General features: G+C 40.9%; 1 protein-coding gene across 1 annotated transcript in view; it reads left to right on the top strand.

The window, feature by feature from the left end:
- ERC2 (ELKS/RAB6-interacting/CAST family member 2) overlaps window positions 1–27,251 on the top strand; it is a 981,774-nt gene that overhangs the window by 151,267 nt on the left and 803,256 nt on the right. The window contains 1 exon segment of the mRNA XM_031952165.1: window positions 4,352–4,768. Within this exon segment, the coding sequence (XP_031808025.1) occupies window positions 4,352–4,768 (417 nt within the window).

The raw sequence follows: 27,251 nt of genomic DNA, 5'->3' as shown, positions 1-27,251 counted from the left end.
ATGTGATTAAGGATGGGGGAGGCTGCCTGATGATCAGTCTTGGTCCAAGGAAAGGCAGGTCTGTGGGTGCAGGTTACCTTGAAATGGAACTGGCCTAGGTCTGATTGACTCCTGTGTGGAGCATAAACTCCAAACAGTGGATTTCTCCAACTTTGTAGCTTCGTTCTGTATCCTGGGTTCCTAATTCTATTCCATATTGCAAAGAAACAAGAACGGATTTTTTTCCTTTTCCAATTGTTTGGGCTTTAACAGATGTTGGTTGACTTTCAAAGTTGCCTGGCCTGCTTTAAGATAAGATTGCTGAATCATGCTGAGTCATGGGCTTGGACAAATGGGGAGTAATTGGAAACATCTGGGCAGACAGTGACTTCCACTGGCTTCTCTAAGAGGTAGACGAGCAGCAGGGAGGGGCCAAGGTGGACCAGGGGACAGGGGAGAGGGAGGCACAGCTGAGTCAAAGCTGCTGCTGCATGGGAGAGATGAAGGCTAGGGACCTGGGGTGGTGGTGGTGGTGAAGATGCTGATGGGGAGAGGTTGGCATTGTGGGCTAGGCCTTCTGGGACCTGCCTTGGTTGTTAGCCCAACTCTTAAAAATCATCCTCCCCCCAGCTCTTAATAGTGAGCACCAGTGCCAGCATCTGCCCCAGTGACTATAATTATACCCTGCCCTTTGTGGTTCATGGAGCTTTTATTAAACATGCACATCTGTTGCCTTTCCATCTGAGCTCTGGAAGGACAGAGACTGGACCACATGCTTCTCTGTGTCCCCCCACCATGCCTGGACCAGTGCCTTGCAAAATTTGTGTTTTTGCTAAAACTGAAGTCTTCTCATTCTTGAGTTAACCAAGGAGTTTTCTTCTTCTTCTCATAAGACTTCTTATGGTACAGTGTAGCAAGAACAGGTTTATTCTACCAGTACTCTAGCACAAGAGAACAAAGGAAAACTGAACATAGTTTTTGTATCTTCCCTCCCTCTCCTCCCTCAGATCAATCGTGCCTGAAAACAGACGCCATCAGTAGTCATCATCTCTACTCTATTGTTTCTGGTCTGGTGGAGGATCTCCTTGGGATCCACTAGGCTCCCCAGGGCTTCATCTGTGCTGTTCCCATTCACTGTGTTCAACTGTCCCCAGCCATTACTCTTGGCTGAAGCTCAGCTATTTATCTGTGTGTCTGTCTCATTTAGTGGGTCTCTTTCTCCTTTTTGTTCCTCTCTCCTCCATGGATTTTCTCTCTTCTCTCTTTTTTTCTGCATTGGTTCTCACTCTTGTTCTCTTCCTTAGTCACTGAGATTCTCTCCTTTGTTTCTCTTTCTTGGCTGACTCTCTCTTGGTCTGTTCTCTCTCTTTCAGGATTCTCTTTTTAGCTGGATGTGTCTTCTTTCTATTGCTTCTTTTTTTTTTTTTGTTCTCTCTTTTGGATTTCTTTCTGGTCTCCCTTTCTGGGTTCTCTTTTAGTTGTCCTTTTCCCCCTTTCTTTTACTCTGAATTATCTCTTGCTGATTTCTCTCTCTGTCTCTCTTTCTCTCCTTGGTAGCTACTCTATATAAAAATATTATCTCCCCTTTCCCTCTCTGCTCAGCGCGCTCTCTCTCTCTCTCTCTCTCTCTCTCTCTCTCTCTCTCTCATATAAATATATGATCTCCCTCTCTTCTTCTCTCTGCTTAATACAAAAACATGATATCTCCCTCCCTAGTCCCCCCTCTCATTGGTAGCTGCCTTATTTAAAATATGACCTGTCTATGTGTGATATATCATAAATGGATTCTGGTTTACCTCTTTCTAACAGACACTATAATTGCTCTCTCTCTAAAGAGTGTGGGAGGAGGGTTCGCCATCCGAGAGCAGGAGCCTACCTGAGTGATACAAGCATGGGCTAAGACTGGTTTGCTTGGGCAGCCTTGTTCTTAAGTTTACTTTTTTTCTGGAATTGAGTCATCTTTGGTATTTCCTCTGGCAATCATTGTTAGGGCACAGAAGGAAACCAGTCTCCTTTTCCCCATTATGGCTATACTTTCCTTCTGACCTAAAGTAGAATCATTTGGCTTGATCTCTCATCCTACTCATTAGTTTTGGGGCTGAACAACTGTTGACTTTTCCCCAAATCATATTCACCATTTTAGACAAACAATTTCCAATGCAGGAGGGGGGTTAAAATGTGCCGTAGGCTCTGAAGGTTTTTTCAAAAATGCCTTAAGTGACAGGAAGTTCATAGGAAATCTTCCAGTAATTCAGATGTTTTCATTTGAGCAGAATTAAGCTCTTTGAGGGCAGGGAAAGTTTTGTTTTGTCTCTGCTTTGTGCAGTGCTTTTTGAACTGAATTTCTGGTAATTTCTTGTAATATTGTCCGATGCTCATTTTATTCATGTGAACTGATGCAGATGGCAAACTGGTTTTTTTTTTAATCCTCAGAATAAATAATCTTAATCCATCCATATTTATTGTGAATTTACTGTCTATAAATCACTGGTGACAGATTCTTCGGCAGGAGAAATCCAAGGCACAGTTTCCTACCTAAAAAGAATTTACAATGTAGTTGGGGATCATACACATGATCGTCAATGAAATCCAGTAATTAACAAAGATATATTTCACCCTTTCTGTATATAGATTTCTTTGGTTTAAGATTGGGGCAAGTGTCCTGAGATCCAGGAACATCAGCCTATTTGCTCTTTCTTTGCGCTGTTTTTCCACCTTTTAATGCTATGCCTTTGTATTGGCTCTGCTTCATGCCTGGAATGCTTCTTTCCTGTGTTTTGTGGCTTTCATGGCTTCCTTTAAGTCTCAGCTCAAACCTTGCCTTCTGCAAGAGGCCTTTCCACTTCTCCCCTCTGAGATTACCTCCATTTAAAATTGTATATTATATATATATATATGATGATGATCATGCTTCCCTTATCCTAAATATTATGCAAACTTCAAGTTAATAATTTAAGTGAAATAAGAGTTCTGTGTACCAAAGGGGATAAAGCTTAGTTTTTGGTTTTTCTTTTTTTGATTTCCAGTTTATCAAGCTTCTTCAGTGCTCTAGATGTTGCAATGCTTGTGGGTCTCTGCTGTAATAAGGAACTGATTTTTTTTCCTCTGAAGGTACTTTATGTTGAGTTAAGTTTGATTCTGTTAAGCACAATTTGCTTGCATTGTATCTTTGTGTTGATTTTTTGCTTCTTTTTTTTGTTTTTCATTGGCCATGCCGTTCAGTTTTTGGATGCCAGGAGAACAAAGGTTTGTCGACTCTTTGCAAGTCATTTGTTTTGCTAAGCCTAGCCCCTCATCCGTTGGGTGTGTTTGTGTGTGCATTTGTTTTCCTTTCCGCTTACAGATACAGTGAAACTGTTTCCTAAGCTTGTTTGCAGCTTTGTCCTTGTAAAAAATGAAGGCATCTTTGTGTCCACTCCTTAGGACTGTTATTTGCATTAATGGGTGACCATTTATCTCTGAAAAAGAATAGACGGGAGGAAGGGATCTATAATTATAATCAACATGAGGGGGCTCTGTCCCACAATATTGGGCAGATACTGACCCAATGGTGACTTAGGACCTGAGTCTGCAATAGTTCTCCAAAACACATACACACTGTCTTTTGGGCCCATTTGTTGGGAGCTGTTCCAGAGTGACTTACCCAACTAATCAGTGCCCTTATTCTTGCCTTTTAAGACTGACCTTATTTATTGTGCCATGCAGTTACTGAAGCAGGGGCATTTCTTTGTGTCATGGACACCTTGGGCAGGACATCTGTGGAAGCCTGTAGACCCCTTTTCACAACCATATTTTAAAATGCATAAAAGTAAAGTTCACATGTTTACAAGGGAAGCCTACTCTATTGAAATACAGAATATATTACATAAATACACTATATGTACAGTAAATATATATAGTATAAATATTAGATCTATTTAACACACACACACAAACACATACACACACACACAATTCACAGATCCCAGGGAAGATCCCTTGCTCTCCAGTCTTTACCGAATGACTTAGAAAATGTTGAATCTTTGAGCTTTGTGGACATAGAGAAGGTCTATGTGTGTTGCACTTTTAACCCTTTCTACCACCTAACTTACAACTTTTTTTGGTTTATTTCACTTATACCTGACACTAACAGCATCTTTTGTGTGTATGTGTGCATTCTCTTTTCTCAAGACATCTGACAAGTGTCAACTAATTTTCCACATTTTCATTTGCTAATAATCTAACCGAGGCCATTCGGTAAGACTTCATCCCAGGTCCTCTGGATCTCATGACTAACATGACATGTTCACATTGGGTGAGAATGGGAATATCTTTTGGATCTTTACTGATTCTCTTTCCCCCCTCTCTCTTGCTTCTTCTTCCTCCTTTGTAGCATCTGCAGTTGACAATTCAGGCTCTTCAAGATGAGCTTCGCACCCAGAGAGACCTTAATCATCTCCTCCAACAGGAGAGTGGCAATCGCGGGGCCGAGCACTTCACCATCGAACTGACGGAGGAGAATTTCCGAAGGCTCCAGGCTGAACATGACCGCCAGGCCAAAGAGTTGTTCCTCCTGCGGAAGACCTTAGAAGAGATGGAGCTGAGGATCGAAACCCAGAAACAGACCCTCAATGCCCGCGATGAATCCATCAAGAAACTCCTAGAAATGTTACAAAGCAAAGGTTTGCCTTCAAAAGGCATGGAAGATGACAATGAGCGAACCCGAAGGATGGCTGAGGCGGAATCTCAGGTGAACCACTTAGAAGTGATCTTAGACCAGAAGGAGAAAGAAAACATCCATCTGAGAGAGGTAAGGGCAGTACTATCATTTCTGAATGTATCAATGAGGGGGCTAACTTCTGGGTCATTTTTCCTCTTGAAATGTAATGGTGGCTCTTTCCCTTTGGAGCATCCATTTTTCTACCCTCCATGCATTCTAATTAGCTTTGAAGTATATTTCTTGAGCAAGGTATTTCCCCCCCCCCACTGGTTATTCATACTTTAGTTAGTGTGTACTTATTAAGAATCCAAGACTAGGAAGCACAGTTATAAGAAGGTTGTTTACAGTGATCCCCCAGAAGTGATCTTACTTTCAGCATCAGTTCCCTTTTAGTTCTCATATTTGGCAAGTTTCAACTTTTTATCTCACCTTAGGCCTGTGGGAACATAGTGAACAGGGAATTGGGCGCACAATGCAGGTGGATATTTTTCAATTGAATTTGCTAGGAAGTACACTATGATCCTCGAATCACTATATGACTGACTAACTAGAATGACTAGTTAGAATGACTGACAAATGAAATAGGGTAGCCCAATTTTGAATGTTATCTGTTTAGGATAATTTGCATTTATCCCATAAAAGGTAGAATATTCCCCAGTTGTCTCTCTCTACTTTGTTCCTCTTGATATTTTTTTATTGACATCTATTGAACGTATTCTTTGGTCATTCTTCAGGAATGCAAGATTCCATCCTGTTTTCCATCATCTATTCTGTGATTTAATCAGCAAGATTTTATTGAGGGCACACTCCATGCCGGGCATGATGCTTGGTGGTAGGGATAGCGAGACAATCCCGAGGGGGTCAGTGCCTTTCAGATGCTCACCTTCCAGCAGGGGAGACAACATTAATGTGTACGTGTAGATGTGGATCAAAGCTGAGGCAAGCTCACTATGTGTGTATAGGATGACAGGATTTAGGACTTCGGGGAACCAGGAAAAGTGGGAGCATGAGCTGAATCTTAAAGGCAATGAGGAGATGGACAGCAGGGCCAGTTTTGGTGGAGGGTCATATGAAATCTCAGGAAAGATAGGATTGGGACAGATGGCAAGAGCTTTAAATGCCAAGTCAAGGGTTGAGTTTTTCTTTTTGAAAAGTTGGCAGGTCCCATCTCAAGTCATTTTGACTTCTACAGACCTCAATTTCCTCCCCTGAACTTCATGACACCAGAAACTCCTTTTAGTTCTAAATTGATAGTTCCTCTTTGAACTCAAAGCTAATTTAAACTCTATTTTCAGGGACTGCTTGACCCTTGACTATTTAGGCAATAAGGAGGAGCCTATACAGAGGGCATCCAGAAGATGGGGGGACTTTTACAAATCATACTTGGAAAGTTTTGGATGGTCAGGAGAGGTGGTTTCCTCCAATGACACAAATCTCAACCTGTCTACAGGGAAACAGAATGGATAGGAGTTATTCAGTCCTATAAATGTGTCACCATCAGGGTATCCCTGGTCACTGAGCTGCCCTTGGCCAGCAGGTACAGCCTGTCAGTCATTGAGTCCATTCCACCTAAAGGTACTCTTCAGAAAAAAATGGCCCAGGAAAATAGGGTAATGGATTAGATATGACAGGTTCATATTTAGATCCATCAATACAGAAGATACCAGACATTCCCATTGATTCTCTTTGTGGGAGGCCAAAGGGATCCCAAAAGATTAGGAGGAGTATTATGAGACATCGACCTACCACCATTTCCTTTGGGGAATTGGCTGCAGACTTTGGAAATTCGAAAAACATCAATTGGGAATTTAAGCAAGTTTAATGTCTCTTCATGCTCCATTTTGTTTTTAAGATGTGGGAATTATTTTATTGATATTGGAGAACTCTCAATGTGAAAAAATCTCCAGAGCTGCAAATTGACAAGTGACTTACAAATTGCTTTATTTCACTGAAGATAAAATTAGCCCCAGCACAATAGAAAAGGCACATCATTCCTCTGGGCTCAGAGGACCTGGATTCAAATCCCTTTTTAGTCATTTACAGCTTAGGACACTTTGACTCCCTGGACCTAATGCCATTCTTCATCCCCCAGAAATTACTTTCCATATGTTTTATATTTTCTTACATTTGATTCTTCTTCCCTCTAACATAAGATATAAGGGCTTTGAAAGTTGGAACAGGCATTGGGGTACCCAAGAGCTTTTGGACAGGAGAGAAGGGATTAAAGGAGATTTAGGGTCAAGAAGGCAGAGAGATGGTGAATTGCATAGAAGGACTCCCTTGGAGACAGGAAAATTGGCCTTAGATCCTTGTTAACTGTGAAGCAGGGTTGTCTGTGTGTCCTTAAGTGTAGCATGAATATAATAATAGCACCCACTTCCCAGGTACATCATGAGGATTACATGAGACAATCATAAAAGTAAACCAGTTTTCAACCTTAAAATACTACAGAAGTTCTGGATCTCACTGTTATTGTTGCTCTTGCTGTTGCCTCATCAGGAGCCTGGAGGGCTCTGATGATCTTTAGATGGGCTCTCTTTCCTCTATTTGGTACCTCCCCAGTTCTCTAAGTGAGAAGGGCTCCCACTTTCTGTGTTGTTTTGGGAAGAAGGTGGAAGGCACTTGCATTTAAATGCCCCTGCAGCCTGTGTCTCCCCTGCAGCCTGCGTCTCCCCTGCCAGCCTGTGTCTCCCCTGCAGCCTGTGTCTCCCCTGCAGCCTGTGTCTCCCCTGCAGCTTGCGTCTCCCCTGTAGCCTGGGTCTCCCCTGCTTTCTTGGTTTTGAAGTCCATTGGCTTGGACTTGGAGCATCTTAATGCCGATCAATCCTTGACTGTGTGTGTCAGACTCTTTGCATTAAAGCCAGACTAATCTTAAAAGTTAAACTGTATTTCTTGAGAAAAGAGCTGCCCTCGTGGGTACCAGCCCTAAGAAGAGAAAGAATTGTTTCCCTCACTCTGGGAAATCCATATAGGGAATTCTGGGAATTTAAAGGAATGGAATCCTGGCTTCCAGAAGTAGGAAGGGGACAGCTTTTTGTAAGGACTGCTAAAGGGTAGTTAGAAGGAAAGATTGAAAGACAACTGCCCCAGTGGGTAACAAGGAAGCTTTCTGACATTCAGTGATCCCTTTTATTGGGATTTCAGTGGCAAATGATCAGCTCTGAAGTGGTGCCATTTATCTGGTGAGTGACAGCAAAGGTACCAATATGTCATTGTGAAATGAGAAACAGAGATCCAGAGTCCTTGCCAGCCCGGAGCTGAAGGAGCAGGGCTACAGGGCCCCAGCTGGGAAAGCATAAGAAAACTCTCCAGAGGGTTTTAGTGGATTTTTCAATTAAAAACAATAAGAATAGCTCATATTTATCTCTCCCTTACTATATGCTAGGCACTGGGCTAAGTGCTTCACAATTATTCTTATCTCATTTTCTTCTCACAGCAACCCTGTGTTTTCCAGATGAGGAAACTGAGGATCCAAGTCACATAGCTAGTCAATGGCAGAAGCTGGATTTGAATTCAGGTTAGTTTGATGGACACACTATGGTGTCCAGGAGAATGAGCTGTGTAGTCGGAAGAGGTGGATTCAAATCCTGACTCTGACGGTTCCTAACTGTGTGACCCTGGGCTACTCACTTTACTCCTCAAGCTTCAGTTTCTTCATCTGTAGACTGGAGATTACTCTTGCATCACCTACTTAATAATACTAATAACAATAATAATGATTTTTATTTAAGTCCCCAAAGTAGTTCTTTTATTCATCTGTCTAGGAGTCTGTAGGACATCTCCCCTTTTTCTAGTTCTCCTATTTAAGTGTTGTTTTTTCCCCCATTAGGAAATAAGCCCACTGAAGGCAGGGACTCTTGCTTGTATTAGTGTCATAAACTTTAAGCCCAGCAGCTGGCACAAAGCAGCAGAATCAGAGCCTTTTTCATTGAAGATAATAATGATAGTGATGATGGTGATATGATGATGTGATGAGATGATGGTAGTGATAATGGTGGTGATGATGATGATGATGATGATGTGATAATGCTATACATTTTATGAGGAAATGATAGAAACTGTCATATCACTGAAAATTCAAAAAATTAGCAATGTTAAAAAAAAGACACGACTGAGGATTATACATCAGAAGCTCTCTATCATTCACATAACAGATAAATCCCCATATTAGAAGGGGAAGTCCTCAATAGCTAGTCAACTAGTCTGTATTAAAATCACTTACTACGTGCCTGGCAGTGTGCTAAGCATGAGGGTTGCAAAGAAAGATAAAATACCATCCCTGCCCTGAAGGAATTTAATGGGGGTAGAGACAACTGTGTCCAAGCAAACAGTATTCAGTATAATTAGGGGGAAGTTCAGAGGGGAAGCAGTAGCATTAAAGGGAACCAGAATGGCTTCTTATGCAGATGGACTCGAAATATGATGGCTGCCAAAGGATCTAGAAGGTGAAGATGAGGGAGAGAGCGGTGGAACTGAAGCATCAGCCCAGATGAAAGGCCCACTCCTAATGCCCAAGTAGGATACAGATTTTTGAAAAATTATGACCACCTGGTTGTGGTGGTATTCACTTCTCATGCCATCTACTGGTGAGACAGAAGCTGGCGGCTTGCTTACTGTAGGAATTCGTGAGTATCAGTAGGACTAAAACTGATCGGGGGTCTACACTGGCGCCAATATGGTGACTCCCTGAGAGCCGGGGGCCACTAGGCTGTCAAGAAGGGGTGAAAGAGTCAGTGAGTAGGTCAAAGCTCCCCTGCTGATTACTAGTGGGATTGGTCCATAAGTGGCTACTGTATTTCCAGCATGGGTGAGATAAAGGAAAACCAGTCTCAAAAAACAAAACATTACAAAAATGAAGAAAGAAATGGAAAATTTCTGAATAGCAGTTTTGAGGGTGCCCCCAGATGGAACATTCACTACCTCCAAACTCTGTGGAAGGAAAAGCCCCCAAACCTCTAATACAAGGGAAAGAATCAAAGCCACCTGAAAACAGGGAGGAATATACACCATCCTCATCATCCTTTCTGTACCTAGAGCCGTCCCAAAATGTATCATTTTTATGAGTCTCTAGAAGATGTTCTCACATCCTACCATTTTCATCTGATTTTAAAAATCTATTGGATTGGATCTGACAGTAATAGGATAGCCAGATGATTTAGGCTATTTCTGTGTGAATGTCATCAGAGAAGCGTGAAGCCATAACAACTAACATTTCTTTATGGTGTACAAAGAGCTAAGCGCGTCACTGTTGGGTCTTCTCACCAACCTTTGGAGGGAATACTATTATTATCCCCATTTTAGATGAGGAAAGTGAAGGTCAGAGAGATGAAGTGATCTTCTCAAGGTCACCCAGCTGGAGTAAGATATAAATCACTGTCTCCTTAACTCTGAAGCTAGGCCTTGAATCCAAAAACCAGGTGGTGAAAAAGCCGCTCTGTCAACTACCAAGGGTGCGACTATCACTATTTCTAGTGCTAGGCCCTAGCATATGGTACATGAAGGAAGAAGTGGTTTCTTACTCAAAATGAATCAAGAAAGGAAAAAAACCCAGTCATTGCAACCTGAAATGCTTGGTATTTGAAGTTTTTGGAAAATAGAAGACTAAGTATAATCAGTGGCAGAGTGAAGGGAGTGTGTTGGATTTGGAGTCAGGAAGATGAGTTCAAATCTGCCTCAGACACTTAGTAGCTATGTGACCCTGGAAAGTCACTTAAACCTCTGCCTCTGTAAAATGGGGTTAATAATAGCATTTCCCTCCAAAGGACTTTGTGAGGTTCAACTGAGAAAACATGTGTAAATCACTTTGCAAACCTTAAATGACTATATCAAGACTATTATTATATTAAGGAAAAGAAACAGGAAAAAAGATTGGCGATTGAGTTTTCCACTGATTGTAGCAGCTTCATAATTTATCCTTTATAATCTGGCTGAGCTCTAGGAACATCCATGCTAGATAAAATGTAGAACTGGAATAGAATTCTTTTCATCCAGATTTCTGGCTTTTTTTTTTTTTTTTTGGCAAGTTGATGTTTCAAGATGCAAAGACAACAGCAAAGATGATTTTAGTCAATTAGGCGGCAAGGTGGTGCAATGGATGGGAGTGGGGAAGAATCTGGAAGACAGAAATTCAAATTTGGTTGCAGACACTAAGTACCTGGCAAGTGTTCCTCTGTTTTCCTCAGTTTCCTAAGCTGTAAAATGAAGTTATATAGTATCTACATCTCAGTATTATTGTGAGAATAAAATAATATTTGTAAAGCATTAAGCACAATATCTGACTAATAGTAAATATTTAATAAATGCTTGTTTATTTCCCTTTTCCCTATGTGGAGGATAAATGGGAAAAGGAATATTGGAAGCAAGGAACCCAGGTGGGATGCTGTTGCTGGAGTACAGATGAGAAGTAATGAAGTAATGAGGTAAATGAGAAATTTAGGTCATTTGATGAAGTTCCCACTTCTGCTCTTCTCTTTATCTTAAAACCTCTTGAAAAAGTCCCACACCCAATTTCCTCTTCCTTTCCAGCAGACTGTTAATGAGCTGGGTCTTCTCCACCAAGACCAAACATCTACCCTAGATTACCTCTCATTCTGTATTCTTTGGCAGAAATGTCTTTCAGTTATCCCCACCTTCTTAATTTGAACTCACTGTCAACTAGTTCCTTCCCTGCTTCTTTCAAACAAACTTTTTTCTATAATTTTTTTTTTTTTGGCAAGACAATCGCGGTTAAGTGACTAGCTTAAGGTCATGTAAGTGTCAGAGGTCACATTTGAAATCAGGCTGGTGCTTTATCCACCACGCCACCTCACAGTCCTTTAAGATATTTTTGTCTCCATCATTCTTAAAAATCCTTTGATATGTCATCTGTAAAACAGGGCTGTGATCTATCTTTCCATATCATTTGACTGAGATTACTTTTCCCAAAATCTCATCATCACTTAATAGCCAAATATAACGACCTTTTCTCAGTTCTTATCCCTCTTGATCTTTCTGCAGCACCATCTTCCCAGTTGTTCAGGCTTGGGATCTCAAGGTCATCTGAGACTCTTCCCTCTCTCTCACCCTCTGTGCCCAAACTTACTCCTGGATGGTTGTATGAACATCTCTATGCTAATGCCTCCCAGATCTATTTATCCAGCCCAAACTACTCTCTCAATCACCTTACTCCTGGATGATCACAGTAGCCTTCTGCTCCTTACTCTAGTCCATCTTCCACTCGGCTGCCAAAATGATCTTCCTAAAATACAGATATGACCACATTGATTTTTCCTCTACCCAAGATACAACCCACCTTCCAATCTTCTGCGCATACAACATTGGCAACAGTCTGGCTCTTCTACACCCTGCACATTCAGTTCCTTGCTAAATCTTACCATTTCTATCTGTATGTTATTTCTTGAGTGGCCCCATTCACAGTCCCAATTCTAGTTCTGACCCTCATTATATTTTTACTGAGTTATTGCAGTAGCCTCCTTCATTGGTTTTCCTCCCTTGAGTCTCTCCTCACAGTCACCAAGGTGATTTTCCTTAAACATTGACTTGACAATGTTCCTTCCTTACTCAACTAGCTCCAGTGCTCACTTATTGCGTCTGGGATTGAATAGAAACAACCATGATGAGCTGTTAAAGTCCTCTCCCAAATGGCTCCTCTATATTCTCTCTCCCACACTCTGTGATCTAGCCCAATTGACCTTTTTTGGTTCCTTTTTCATTTATACCGCTTTATTGCCTCCCTCTACTCTTTTGTGAAAACCATCCCACATGCCTGAAGTTTACTTCCTGCTTCCTTCTGCCTTTCTGGTTCTCTCTTCCTTTAAGATATATCTCTAGCACCATCTTTGAATGAAACTCTTTCCAGATCTCTCTTCCCTACAAATTGCCCTCCCCTAATATATATAATATTATATTAACACATAATATAAACTGCCTTGTATTTAATTATTTTATATTTATGTACAGACTCTTTTTACAGAAATAGAAAAGTTTGAAGAGGGGAAGAGTTTGGGAGGGACAGATATTAAGTTCCATTTTGGCCATGTTGGGTTTGAGATGTCTCCTGGATATCCAGTTTGAAAATATCCACTTGGTAATGTGAGATTGAATTTGAGAGAGTAGTTTGGGCTGGATAAATAGATCTGGGAGGCATCAGCATAGAGATGTTCATACAACCATGGGAGCTGATGAGATATTTAAGCTAGAGAGGACAAAGGGAGAAGAGAAGAGGACCTTGGACGGAACTCAAGGTACAATTTATGTTTAGGGAGGGAGATGTGGTTATGAACCCAGCAAAGGAGAATGGAAAAAGGTGCATGCATCCAGACAGGTAAGGGGAGAACCAGGAGAGAGCTTTTGTCCCCAGACAAACATTGCAGAGGACAGAGTCTATATGCAGCAGGAAGAGAGGTATTAAAAAAAGGAAACAGTATTGTTGTGGAGGTGAAAGACAGATCAGCAAATGTTTGAAAACAAAATGGAAGAAAGAGGTGGGAAAACAAAACACAGAAAATCAAAACTCTAACATAAATGAGAAGGTGTATTGGTAGTCTGAGACACCGAGAAGTTTATAAGTTGAAATTTGTGAAAATTAAAGATACTGAGTTTTCAGCATTTCTTCTGCATGAAGATGGCTGTTAGGAATTTGAAAAGATTCATAAACTTACATTTTGGACTACTAGACTTATTTCTATTAGTTGGTGGTTCTCCTATAACTCAGGGTTTTCTGCCCTTTTCTCACCCTCCCCCAGTCCCAATACCATTAAGGTTCCTTTCCTGGTTTTCAAATAAACATTTTTTGCCCCCATAGCTTCAGGAGAACTTTAGACTATGGTGATTTTATCATGTGGAAATCTAGCACAGATGTTAGGTATTACCTTTGCTTTTCCCCCCTTAAAACATGGTGACCACACATGCTTTACTCTAAGTACTATTAAGTATTTTTTTATTATTGCTGTTAAAAAAAAAAACACCCTCGCCTTCGGCAAAGTCCCCCTAAATTGCTAGTAAAGGCAAATATTAAAATTCCAGCGATCATTTATGCATATTCCACTAAAAATATGCTGAAATCATATTTGGCGTCTGACATGGATTTAACCTCGTTTTTTGACCTGTTTGACAAAGGATTCCACTCCTGTACTCTTGACTTAAAAACTTGAAGTTTTGATTAGAAGACCCTTTTTTCCCCTCTCTTCTCCCAAGTTTTCTCAGGCCTTGAGGCCTCCGCTAGCCGCTCCCCACCCCGCCTCTATCTTTGAACTCTGCTCGATCAAATAACAAGGTGTGATGGGAGGATTTGAGCTGCCAGCATGTATTAGTTAGCGTGTGTTTTTAAAAAGTTATTAATGAAACAAAGTTTTTCCTCCTACAGAAAACTGAACAGATGCGTTGCAGCCGGTCTGTGTTTACTGCGAATGCCTCGCGAAGGAGCTGGTAGTCAGGGCTAAGGAAATGCTTTATCAACACTAAATATTTTTTTCATCCCCAAAAGGTTTGTTACTGAGATTAACAGCCACTCTAGACTGTACCTTTTTATTAGGCTCATTAGTGTCTCTCGCTCCTTTATTTCTCTTGGCTAGACTTGAAATATTCATCTAATCAGCTGCTCAGAGAGTTCCTTCTATTTCAAAGAGGGAAATCAAGAATCCATATCATCCCCTCTGGTCCCGTTCTTCTTTCCCTCCCCCCATCTATGTTTTTAAATATGCTGAAAAGAAATATCCAACCAAAAGTCTCCTCATTAAGAAGACTCTTTTCTCCGCAAAGATAAACAGAAATGTATGGATTTTAGGGGCAGATTTTTGGATGGAGGTATTTTGGCAGCCTCTCCAGACAAGGGTTGATCAGGGTATTGGAGAAGAATATTAGGAATGGGGCTTGAGCAGTTGGACCTCCACCATGGCCCATGGTCTCCTTGCTGTGACCTTTGGAAGCACAGTTTTTATAGAATGGGAAGAATTAGGCAGTGGCTTGAAGCACTCAGGACTCAATTCCTGTGCAATATGGAGTCCCTCACTATGGTTGGTTCCTTATCAATCACCTTTGGAAATTTGAGACACTTTAAAAATGTGTCGTTGTTAAATCACAGGAAGTGTTTTCATGCTCCCTGGTGAGCACTTCAAAGAAAGCACGGGTATTTATTGAGGCCCTGAAAATATGGGTGCTTAACTTAGGAAGTGTGATATTCCAGATTGTCCAGGAGGCTTAAGCTGTGGATGACTAGACTGTATTTCTTTTCTTGGGGGTGTGGGGCAGATTTCCTTTGAATCCCTCCCCTCCCTATGCTTTGCTACTTTCTAAATTCTAGGGAAATAATTCCCAGGGACCAATTGCCTACCCAGATGTCAATGGGGTGGTCCTTCAGGATGGAGGGTTGGTGGGCTTATCAGATAGATCTCTCTCTCTCTTTCATCCATTCAACTATCTATCTTTTTCTCTTTCCTTCCCTCCTTCCTCCATTCTTTCCTTCCTTCCCTTCTTTCCTTCTCTCCCTTTCTCCCTCCCTTCATTCCTTCCTTCTCTACCTCCCTCCCGTCCTTCCTTTCTTCCTTCCTCCCTCCTTCCCTCCCTCCCTCCCATTCTCCTTGGAAACCTTTTTCTTTTCCTCTTCTTCTTCCTTGTTTTCTTTTAAAATTCAATTAAAATTTACCTCATCAAAATTTAATTCTTTAATTCTTTCATCTGGTGCCCATCATGACTTAAAAATACATCTTTTTCTTTTCTCTGTTTGTTTACCTCTTTTTTCTGCTGGTCCCATGGAAACCCCACTTCTAGTTCTTATTTTTCATTCTGGGTTCTATCCTATCAAATTTACCCAGAGTAGTGGTATTTTATTCTTATTGCTTCTCATTGGTTACTTTTATTTTAGATCAGGGTTCAATGGTAGCAACATAAAGTAAAATCAGAAGGAACTTAAGGATTCATTTAATCTAGTGTAATACTTTACAGAAAGGTTAAGGAACTTGCCAAATATTACAGAGAACCTCAGCTTTGTAATATTAACCCCAAATCTCTGACTGCTAAGCCAGTGCATCCCTTTAAACCAGATGATGAGCAGGAGACATCTCATGTTAGATTCTGGTCCTCGTTTTGCTCGAAGTCCACGTCAAGAATCTTTTCTGTCACTATTGAATTTACTGTGAAACCAAGAAAGGATAGAAATCAATTTACTTTTATTGATTTTTACCTTTCTTTTTATCCCTTGTGCTTAGAATGTGCCAAGAACATAAATAAGCTTCTAATGAATAATTGTTGGTTAACTGAAATGAGAAAGTAAGGAGTTATGTCCTCTTTGATCTTTCTCTTCATTCATTCTATAAACATATTTTTCTAAATATTCTATAAACATATATTCTACGAAGCATATATTATGGCCAGACTTTGTCCTAGGCCCTGGGCGAGGGGGGGGTACTAAGACAAAGTAGAACCTAGGAGCTTCCATTCTACTAGAGAGAAACACAGTAGAAAGAAAGGAGAGTATAGAGAGTGAGGGAGTCAGGAAACACTTTCTGTGTTGCTCAGGTACATCCTGAAGAAAGTAAAAAATAACCCTTAGGCTCATTCCAACCAATAGTTACAAAATATTCTTCTGAAAAGTGAGTCAAGAGAATGGGAAAATTTAGTTTTTATATAATCAAGGGGGAATTTCAATGATGTATCCCATTAAAAGGACAGCCAGGTAGTGCTGTGGTTAGAGTGCTGGGCCTGGAGTCAGGAAGATTCATTTTCATCAGTTCAAAACTGGCTTCAAATACTTACTTAGCTGTGTGACCTGGGAAAGCCAATTAATCCTGTTTACCTCAATTTTCTCATTTATAAAATGAGCTGGAGAAGGAAATAGCAAAATTTCTCCAGTAATTAAGAAAATTGCAAACCATTCCAGTATCCAGGAAAATCCCAAGTGGGGTTGTGAAGAGTCACATATGATAGAAATGACTGAATAACAATAAAAGCAAATTCTATTATAAATGACCATAGGAGAACTTGAAAAAAGTTTACTTGATGATAGGTTAAACTGGGACAATTTTTGGTCTTGCTTTTGACTGACCTTACTATGTTTTAGTGCTCTTGGTTATATGAGGTCAGTGCTGCCCTTCACATTGGTCACCTGGTGCAAGGTCTTTCAGCAGTGGGTAAAAGTTCACTTTTCAAGTATGCAGGTTGACAGATCACAGAACTAGAATAGGCCTTAAAGGTCATCCATGACCTAATCATTATGGATATTTCCACCTCTCCAGGAGAGTGTTTATACTTTATTCTGTCTGCCTAGTCTGTGTAACTCTTCTTTCTGTATAACTCTTATTTATATCCTTTCATGACTTCATTGCCAGGCTGCCATCCATTGGGCTGGTGGCTTTCCATGCATTTCTCTTGACATTGCAAGATTATTAATTAAATAATATATGTAAAATTCTTTGCAAATTTTAAAGTTCTCTGTAGATGTGCACATACACACACTCTCTCTGTTTCCTCTTACCTATCTGTATAAAACCAATTAATCTACTGCCTATCTTCTTATCTCTTCATCCATCCATCTATTCATTCATTCATCCATCTATCCATCTATTCATCTATCCATTTGTCCATCTTTCTTTCTTTTTCTTTCTTTCTTTCCTTCCTTCCTTCCTTCCTTCCTTCCTTCCTTCCTTCCTTCTTTCCTTCCTTCCTTCCTTCCTTCCTTCCTTCCTTCCTTCCTTCCTTCCTTCCTTCCTTCCTTCCTTCCTTCCTTCCTTCCTTCCTTCCTTCCTTTCTTCCTTTCTTCCTTTCTTCTCTTTCTTTCTTTCTTTCTTTCTTTCTTTCTTTCTTTCTTTCTTTCTTTCTTTCTTTCTTTCTTTCTTTCTTTCTTTCTTTCTTTCTTTCTTTCATCTGTCTATGTTTCTATCTGTCTATTTCTATGTTTCTATCTGTTTGTCTGTCTCGCTGTCCATTTGTCTGTCTATCTGTCTGTCTGTCTACCTATATATCTGTCTCCATCATCATCCATGGAACACACATGCTCTCCATAGTTTACCTCTCATTCTCTTCTTGGGACCATCCCATCTTGTGTTCATTCATTTCTTTGACAATTGTTTTTATTCCACCTTTCCCTTCCAAATCCCTTGCTTACAATGCATTGCAGTCCGCTGAAGTTCACTCGGTAACTCTTTGCTGCTCTTTGAGTGACCCTTAATTTCATTTCTTGGTAGGGAATAGTATCCCATGACTCCCAGTCATACCCTTGTACGTGCAGCCATACATAGTAGATAAGAGACTAATCTGTTATGTACGATGATCCCGTAGATAATAATTTTGTTGCCCACTGTGAGTAAAGACCATGATTTTAGCAGCTGTGATGACTTGCTGAAATCTTGGGAGTTGTCATGGTGTCCACAGGAATATCTTGAATACAAACACAGCTGCAGAAAAGGAAACATTAGCAGAACTCAATCGAAATGCAGGACACATCACCATCGTACACAAAAGTCAAAAGCCTATTGATAATGACCTTCTTTTCCCAGGATGTTTTCTAGGCATCGGTTTTGATTGCATGAAGTTGCTGATTTTGAGTGTTGGTGGTTTAGCGTGTTCATTTGTGGGATTATAGTTGTAACCCGTGAAAAAGGTCCTTGGGTAAAGAGCTCTAATCAGCTGTCGAAAGAGTGAAGCAATTAAAATGTAAATGAACTTTTCATGGAACCCTTCGCCCAGAACCTGAAGCCCCGACTTCATATCTCAGAGACTTCTCCATAATTAATATTCTTTACTGATCCTGCCCCTTTCTAAGAATAAGAGAATCCAACCCATTTTCTCTTTCCCCTGGGGCATTCAGTTATTCAATTTTCCTTTTTCAAGCAACAGGCTAATAGTAGGATTTAAGCATAGATTATGGAGGGCAGTAATGAACAGAGACTGAACTAGCCTTGTTTTCAAAAGGGATGGTCTGTAGTTCATGTCTAGGTGAATGCTGCTTCCTCCTGTCCCCTCTCTCTCCCACTCTGAATTTCTGCTAAAATTTCATGATACTAAGAGAGGAAGATCAGAGATGTCCAAGAACCAAGATGAGTCCTTCAAGAAGAGTGGGCTTAAGGCAGATGGATGTCAGATGCGCTAAGCCTAGGGCTCAAAGACTCTATTTGTTGCTTCCCTCTTGGGTTCTGGTCAGGAAGCTTCTCCATCTGATGTCTTTTGGGGAACATCATCTTCTTTTTCCTTAATAGTACCATTGTCACCTTCACCTTTAGCAGGTTTTATCGAGTTTTGGCTTAGAGTCAGGAAGACCCGAGTTCAGAGCTAGAGAAGGAAATGGCAGACCACCCTGGTCTCCAATCCAGCATGGGTATGCTATTTCCTTCTCCAGCTCATTTTACAAATGAAGAAACTGGGGCAAAAAGGGTGAAGTGACTTGTCCAGGCTCACACAGCTACTAAGTGTCTGAGGGCACATTTGAATTCGGGTCTTCTTACTCTAGGCCTGAGCTCGCTGAAACCTGCTAAAGGAAAGGGAGGTAACTCAAGGTGAAGTGATAATGGCATTAAGAAAAACATTAAAAAATATCTGCTTGCTAAGGGAGACTGTGTCTAAATTAAACTCTGGCATCCCCCATTGATAGGAGGATTTCTAAATGGGATGGTGTAATTTTGTGAGCATTAGTGGCGAGATAAGATAAGAATAATTAATATTTCCTGTTTCTGGGTTCGACTCATTGTCTCTGGGATCCAGACAATTTTTCAGCTCTGGTCACCCCCTTCCTCACGCCCTCCATGTTTCCCCAGGGTACTTGTTTGGGCACCCGTCAGATTTCTCAGATTTCTTCATTTTTATTCTATTGCATTCAATGGGATTCATTGTCCAAGTTAAGGTATCAAAATTTCTGGATGATTAGTGAACCTGAATATAGAATTCCTCATCTTTTTATATGTCTAAGAAAAAAAAAATAAGTGGACGCCACAATTAATATTAGTCAGAAAATCTGTGTTTCCTAAAGAGGTTTTCTGTTGTTCACAGGTAAATAGAATGTCCTAGATCTTCAGCTAGTAGGAGCCTTATAAGCCATTGAGTTGGACCCTTTCATTTGGGTCAGTCATTTAGTCAACAAATATGTACAATGTTTTATATATATATATATATGTAGTATATATATATATATAGCATATATATATATAGTATATAGTATATAGTGTATATAGTATATATATAGCACCTACTATTGACCGGGTATTCCACTATGTTCTGGGGATACAAAGATGGCCACCCACAGAGTTCTTCCTAATAGAGGAAGCAGCATTAAAATGTCTAGATTCATACAAGTTCCATCTGACATAACTGAAGGCAATCTAAAGGGTAAAAATGAGGGACCTGGGTTAGTTAGGTGACTTGCCCAGTAAATGTTTAAGGGCAACACTTACTTGCCACCAGTCAAAGAGTTTCCTTTCTAGGAATAAGAGAATCCAACCAATTTTCTCTCTCCCCTAGGGTATTCAGTTATTCACTTTTCCTTTGACTACAAGTCCAGTGTTTTTATCCATTACTTGATCTTACTGCCAGTCCACGGGTCTTAAATTCTTGTCTGTCATTCGTCTCATGAATCGTATTTGTGGGATACAAATTTGCTTAGTCCATTTGACCCTATACATTTATAAGGTTAGGAAACTGCTGGAAGATGGTGTTTGGAAAATCACTTTATTTCTGTCTTGGATAGTTTGACCTTTGTATTTCTAGTCCCAATTCCCAATTAGGACCAGGCTGAACATCAATGGGGGGAGAGGAAGAGGGAGAAGGAGAGGGAGAGGGAGAGGGAGAGGGAGAGGGAGAGAGGGAGAGGGAGAGAGAGGAGAGAGAGAGACAGAGACAGAGACAAAGACAAAGAAAGAAAGAGGGAAGGGGAAAGGGAGAAAAAAAAGGAGAGTGGAGAATATATCTTTATATTAGGCATTTATCAAGGAGAGAGAGACAGTGAGACAGAGACAGACAGAGGGAGGAAGAGAGAGAGGGATGGAAGGGAACACTAATAATAACTTGGGAAATTAGAAGTCTTGAGTAAGAGATGGTACCAGACACATACTTCAAGGCTATCTAAGGATTCCAAAAGGTGGAGTTGAGGAAGGCATTTATGAAGTGGGGGAGATTAAATGTTGTATGTTGGGGGAAAAGCCATGTGAGGAGAGTTGTATGAAATCAAACTGGAAATGGAAGTAGATTCCAGACTTGGATTTTCATCCAGGCTAAGACTACAATGAGTTTATTATTATAATTATCACCTAGTTTCATGTTTTGTGAAGATGCAAAAGTCTAGAAATAATGTGGAACTCTTCCTCTGGACTCCTGAGTTAGGTTGAGTCAGAAGCATAAAATTTCAAATGATCCTTGAGTATATTCTTTAGCTTTGAACTTTAATTAGTATCTTGAAAGTCATAAAAGTCTGACAGGCAGGAATTTAAAGAGAATTTCCACACTCTAATAAATGGGAATTGGCCAATATTCTTTTATTTCTTTCATTGCTACTGAAAATCCTGGGCCTTAATGAGCTTTCTCTTCTATCCCTTTGCCCCTGACTTCCCCTCCCTAAATTCTACTGAGGTAGAGAAGGGCTCATTCTTTGGGAGCACCACCCTGTTTCTGTGGAAACTACATGGTAGAAGAATTTGCATATTTCAAAGGTGGGATCAAAGAAGAAGACAAACAGCTTGGGAATTTTAATTAGTGTTGCCAGGAAATTAATAGAATGAATTCATATCCTGTCCTGGGAAGTACGTGCACACCAGACACTCCCAGACCTTTTCTCCTTTCTCCTCCTCCAGTTTGCATGATAGAATACCGAGTGAGCAATGAACACCACCTCTGGATGCTGGTGGATATTGAGCTGGGAATAGTGACTTTAGTGGAAAAGAGAGAATGATTTTAAAACTTGAAAAAACTGTCATTGGGATCAATGAGGAATAGGACAGATAGATTTCTCCTTAAAAATAAAAAAAAACAAACCCAAAAACATAAGCATTATTAATTCTGGGTTGATAAAACAACTGGGGCAATGGGATGGGTGGCTCTAGAATCAGGGATAACTTTTTCTGTTGGACCATGGAAAGCCCTTCACATCCCATCCCTAACTTGCCTTTCTAACTTTATTTTGGATCACTCCCTTGGCTCTACTTGTTGCCCCTCACATGACAGTCTAGTTCACATCTGCATGTCTTTGTTTTGATCATCTCCCAAGTCTGGGATGCTCTCCCTCCATCATCTTTGCTTTTTAGAACCCCTAGTTGCTTTTGAGGATTAGTTCAACTGTCAGTCTCAGTGTGGATCATTTGTTGATCCTTTGGGTCCTAGGGCCATCCACTCATTGTTTTACATCACCTTTTAATGTATTTTGTCTAAAGATATAAAATGTCCATGGAACGAACGAATGAAAAGGCATTTATTGAGCACTTAGTATTTGCTGAGCACTGGATTGGAGACACAATTAGAAAAATGACAGTCTCTACCCCCAAGGAGTTCACATTCTGAAAGCCAGGGGAGGGGAAAGTGAATGTGGGAGAGGGAGGGCTAATATACTTTAAAAAGTTTGAACCAGGAAAGGGAATTTTGTTCTGGGAGTCATTGGGTTGATGAGTGAAGACAGAGCATAGTCCACTGGCATCCCCCCTTTTTTAAAATAAATTATTTTTTAGTTAATTATTTATTTTCTTCCTCTCGCCCCAATTTGAAAAGATTAAAAAAGGAGCACCAAGGACATGCACTTTATAGAAACAATAGTACAGTTCATTTGATTACTATTCTAAGAGATAGAAAATGGATGGGTGAAGTACATTCATCTTCAGCTAGAGGGTAGATGGCAGTCTGGTCTAGATGGATGGCTGGGTAGAAGGGGAAGCAGCTTGGGTTTCTAAAATTGGGAGATTTATCAATAGGAGGAAGACTCATTTTGGAAAGGCAAATCGTATGTGACGTTAATCAGACTCTGCCTACGTAGGATTCCCTTGAAGCTTTCAGCGTATTCCTCTGTCCTCTGAAGCAAACTCATTTTCTTTTCTTCTTTCATTAGGGTTGAGTGTGAGGAAATGGGAGAAAGGAGGTCAGAATTCTTGGTATAAGAACCAGACACTTGAAAACTTTTACTCTCACCTCCTTGCTTTTTATTCCAGACTAAATAATCCCAATTTATTTTCTATGTTAACTTTTTTCTAGTAAGTTAGCAGTTTTCTGAATTTTTAGATTAATGCCATAGGAGGTTGACTAGGAGCTGTAATTCATCAGGTCAGTGTGGCAATGCCAGGGGCCTAGGATTAGATTTTGATGAAGGAACTGCTATGGACCAAATCCTAGCTCATATATAATTTATAATCCTGGGGAGTTAGTCAAGTGACCTGCCCCTGGTGACTGGCTTAGTAAATCTAGGTATTAGTAAAGCTTGTGCTTCTGTGCTTCAGAGACTTTGAGAAAAAGAGGATTCAGTGATTTACCTTGTTTGGAATGGAAAAAAACAACAACAACATCCTACAACCTGTTATTTATTATTTAGTTATTTTTGTCTTTTTTAAAAAGTGATTTCCCCAGGTCACAGGGCCAAGATATGTCTAGTTCGGAAGTCAGCTTTCTATTATACCATATGGCTACTGAAAGAAATATATATGAAATGTATGTAATATTATATATAATAATATACATAATTGTTAATATATTATTATATTAGATATAATATTAACATATTTTATTATAAGTAATATTATAATATATAACATTACATAATATATTATGAATTATATTAATATATGTTATATTATTATATATCATATTGTAATATTATAAGTTATATTATATATAACATGTTATTATTAATATATAATATATTTACCGTACTATATTAATTATAATATAATAATGAAATATATAAAATGAAGGTACTTTAGGACAGTGGCAATAAACTGATCTCGATGCTCAAGTCTCCCCACACACTGAACCTGTGACCCAGAGGAAGCTGCTTTTCTCAGGTTAGGCAATACTCTAAAACTAAGTGTGGACGTTTACTGGTGGAGGGAACTTCCTCTTCTGGGAGTTCCCTTTACTCATGAAAGCACAGATTTCATTCCTTTTCTTATCCCCATCCCCATCCCTAATTCCATCTCCTATCCCTTTAAATAACGAACTCTAAAACCTAATTAGAGAATTGACATAAAGGAATTATAATTAAATGACACTCTATGCACTTTCGATGTGCTTGTGTCTTCTAATTCCACTTTAGAACTGTTTAAGGAAAATTTGTTGAGAACTTTTTCTTTGTACGCAGCTCTGCTTGACATTGTTGGGGATTAAAAGAGACAGGTTCTGCCCTCAAATAGTTAACACTTTAATGGGAAAGTGTCATTCATCAGATTCAGAGCAAAGAGAGTATTTGAATGGGAAAATCCAGAAGGGCTTCTTGGAAGAGGGCACAGAGGAGGGAGCAACCACACCTGGTTGGGAGGCTCTAGGGGAGTGCTCCTAGAGGAGGTATTATTGTAGAGGGACCTTGGCAGGCAAAGATAGGGGAGGGGGTAAAGGATGGGGTGTTAACTAGGTTTGACTCTTATGTAGGGGAGGATAAGATAAAGGCCTAAAAAGGTCAGTTGTATTTAGAATCTAAAGAACTTTGGGCATCCGGCTGAGGACTTTGGTCTTGCCCTGTAGGTGAGACACCATTGAAGGAAGGATGGAGTTTTAATAAGAGAAGCACACCGGGAGTGTTGTTTTAATTAGGAAAAAAGTCACACTGTGGAAGCTGGTATGGGGGGGGATTGGTTGGGGATGGCCATAGTGCCCATCGAGGCCATGGTGGCAGTCTTAGTGACACGGCTCAGAGTCTGACCTGAAGTAAAGGCCATTGGGCTGAAGCAGAGGAAATGAGGAGCTACAGTATAGACATGTTGGAGGTCCCTTAGACTTTGGGAATAATGAGGGATGAGAAGTCGCCCGTGGATCCTGCTGCCTTGACAATGAGCCCTTTCCTCTTCCTTTTGGGGTGAGTAGGTTTCCTCGTGCTTGCCCATTCTGATGCTCTGCCCACAGAAAGAGAAGGGAAGGGAAGCGTCACGTTTCCTGTTTCTGTCATAGCTCAGGCCTTTCCAAGCTGCTGCCCCCACGGTGGTCTCCATGAATGGTTTTTAAAAAATGTTGGTAGCTGCATCTCACTCTCATTGGTTTCTTTTGTAATTCTATGTATTTGGGAGTTTTTTCATATAGAAAGGGGCTTCCTAGGCTTCCCCAGATTACTCTAAGGAGCTTGGGACATAAAATAGGCTCTTATCCATGGGAAGCCTTCTCCGTTTTCCCTGGTGTGGAGTGTCAGTTCACAGTGTTTGCAGGCCAGGTCTTTTCAATAGAATAGAAGCTCCTTGAGGGCAAGGGTGGTTTTTCATTTTTGTATTTTTCGCCCCAGAGCCAGAGGTGTAACTAGAAATGCAGTCTCCCGAGGTGGGCGACACTCCACGTGCCCTCAGACCCACCACTGAGGCAGGAGACAGAGGCCCTGGGTCACTGGCTTGTGTGGAGTCAACACCAAGAGGCTGTTTTTGGGGAGGCTGCTACCCTGGGAGGAGCAGGGCGGCCATGAGGGGTCACCTGCTGGAAATATTTGCCCCCTTTAATTTTCAGTGCCTGGGATGAAGCCTCGGTGCCCTGGTGATGTTACATCTAGGCCCATGCACCGAACAGGTGCTTCATAAATGCTCGTGGGGCTAGACTATGTTATTCCCCTCTCCTTTTCTGTTCCAGAATGTGAACTGCCTCTGAGCCAGCTGCTGAAAGGATGGGCACCTTAGTGGGCCTTCATCCTCTCTGACATAGTTTAAGCAAAATAAAATGTTTTAAAAACACTTATGAAGAGAACCACTGGCTCTCCATACCATGTTTGAAGATATGATGGGAGTCAGAGTGATTAAAAACAGGATTGTTGATCCCCATGGGCAGAAATGGAATTCAAAGTTTTTCCAGGGCATATTCCGAAGGAATACTTATTTCCACATTAAAGAGGGTCTTTTTCTGTGTGTCGCTCTCTGTCCCTCTCTGTGTCTGTGCCTCTGTCTCTCTGCATTTCCCCCTTCTCTTTCTCTGCTGTTTCTCTCCTCTGTTCTCTCTCTGCTCCCCCCACTTTGTTACATGGTTTCTGTGTCTCTGCCTCTCTGTTTCTGTCTCTTTCTTGTCCTCTGTCTCTCTGACTCTTCCTGTGTCTGTCTGTTTCTGTGTGTCCCTGTCTCTGTCTTTCTCCTTCTCTGTGTCTCTGTCTCCCTGTTTCTCTTTGTCTCTTTGGGTCTCTGTCTCTTTGTCCCTGTCTGTGTCTTTGTCTGAATTTCTCTATCTCTGCTTGTCTATCTCTGTGTCTCTGTCTCTGTATCTCTGTCTCCATTCTCTGTCTCTCTATCCCTTTCTGTCTCTGTGTCTCTGTCCCTCTCTGTCTCTGTCTCTTTCTTTCCTTCTCTGTGTTTTTGTCTCTGCTGTTTCTCTATCCTTCTCTGTGTCTTTCTCCATCTCTCTATCTCTGTGTCTCTGTCTGTCTCTGTTTCTCTGTCTCTATTTCTGTGTCTCTGTCTCTGTGTCTTTCCTTGTGTTTCTGTCTTTATATGTGTCTCCATTTCTCTGTCTTTCTCTCTCTCTGTATTTCTCTTTCTGTCCCTCTCTATGTCTCTGTCTCTCTCTCTCTCTGTCTCTGTCTCTCTCTGTCTCTGTCTCTGTCTCTGTTTCTCTCTCTCTGTCTGTCTCTCTCTGTCTCTGTCTCTCGCTGTCTCTGTCTCTCTCTGTCTGTCTCTCTCTCCCCTTTTCTCTCTTCCCTTCTCTCTCTCTCTCTCTCTCTCTCTCTCTCTCTCTCTCTCTCTCTCTCTGTCTCTCTCTCTCACACACAGATTTGGGACAATCAATCAATCAATTACTTCAGTCAGAAACCATTCAGGAAGTGCTTCCTACAAGCCAGCAGGTGATCAGTTCTGGGATACAAAGAAAATCAAAGCCACAGTGACTGTTCTTGCAAGTGGGAACAATTGCATCAAGCATTGTTACATCTTGTACAACTTTAGTATTTCCCTGGGCCCCGGTTTCCTCCTCTGTAAGTAGATTAGATCACATGATACAAAGGGTCCCCTCAGCTTTAAGGCCTCCAACTAAGCTTTGTAGAGTATGGCCTGAGCCTCAGTGCCACTGGGGCATCTGGGAGACAGGGCCTGGCTTTCCACATTGGGGAAAATGTAGCATAAATTAAAAAAAAAACCCTTCCATTTGAGAGGAGGAATGGAGTTTGAGCTAAGTTGTGGCTCATAAGGGAACCAGCTTCTCAGGTGGTTTTCAGTTTAGTTGAAAAAGATAGCTCGGAAATTAGCTAAACTTGGTGCCATTTTACCCACAAACTCCATCGTGTTCCCCCCACCCTCCATAGCCCAAGGTCCCTTAGGTGTGTGTGCTCCACTCAAGTGTTTCTGATCTCGGTCCATGACAAACCTAGCTCAGAGAATCCTAATCCAAGACAGAGGAGAAGCACAGGATGGGGGATCGAGGATCAGCCTTGGGGTCAAGGCCTGACTCTGAGCCTCACCAAGTATGTGACCAGCCCACACTCATTCAACTTCTCATTGTCCAAGTCAAC

The sequence above is a fragment of the Sarcophilus harrisii genome, chromosome 1 (assembly GCF_902635505.1).
Source record: "Sarcophilus harrisii chromosome 1, mSarHar1.11, whole genome shotgun sequence".
In the NCBI taxonomy this organism is placed as follows: Eukaryota; Metazoa; Chordata; class Mammalia; order Dasyuromorphia; family Dasyuridae; genus Sarcophilus; species Sarcophilus harrisii.
This window is presented reverse-complemented; position numbering and strand designations above follow the sequence as displayed.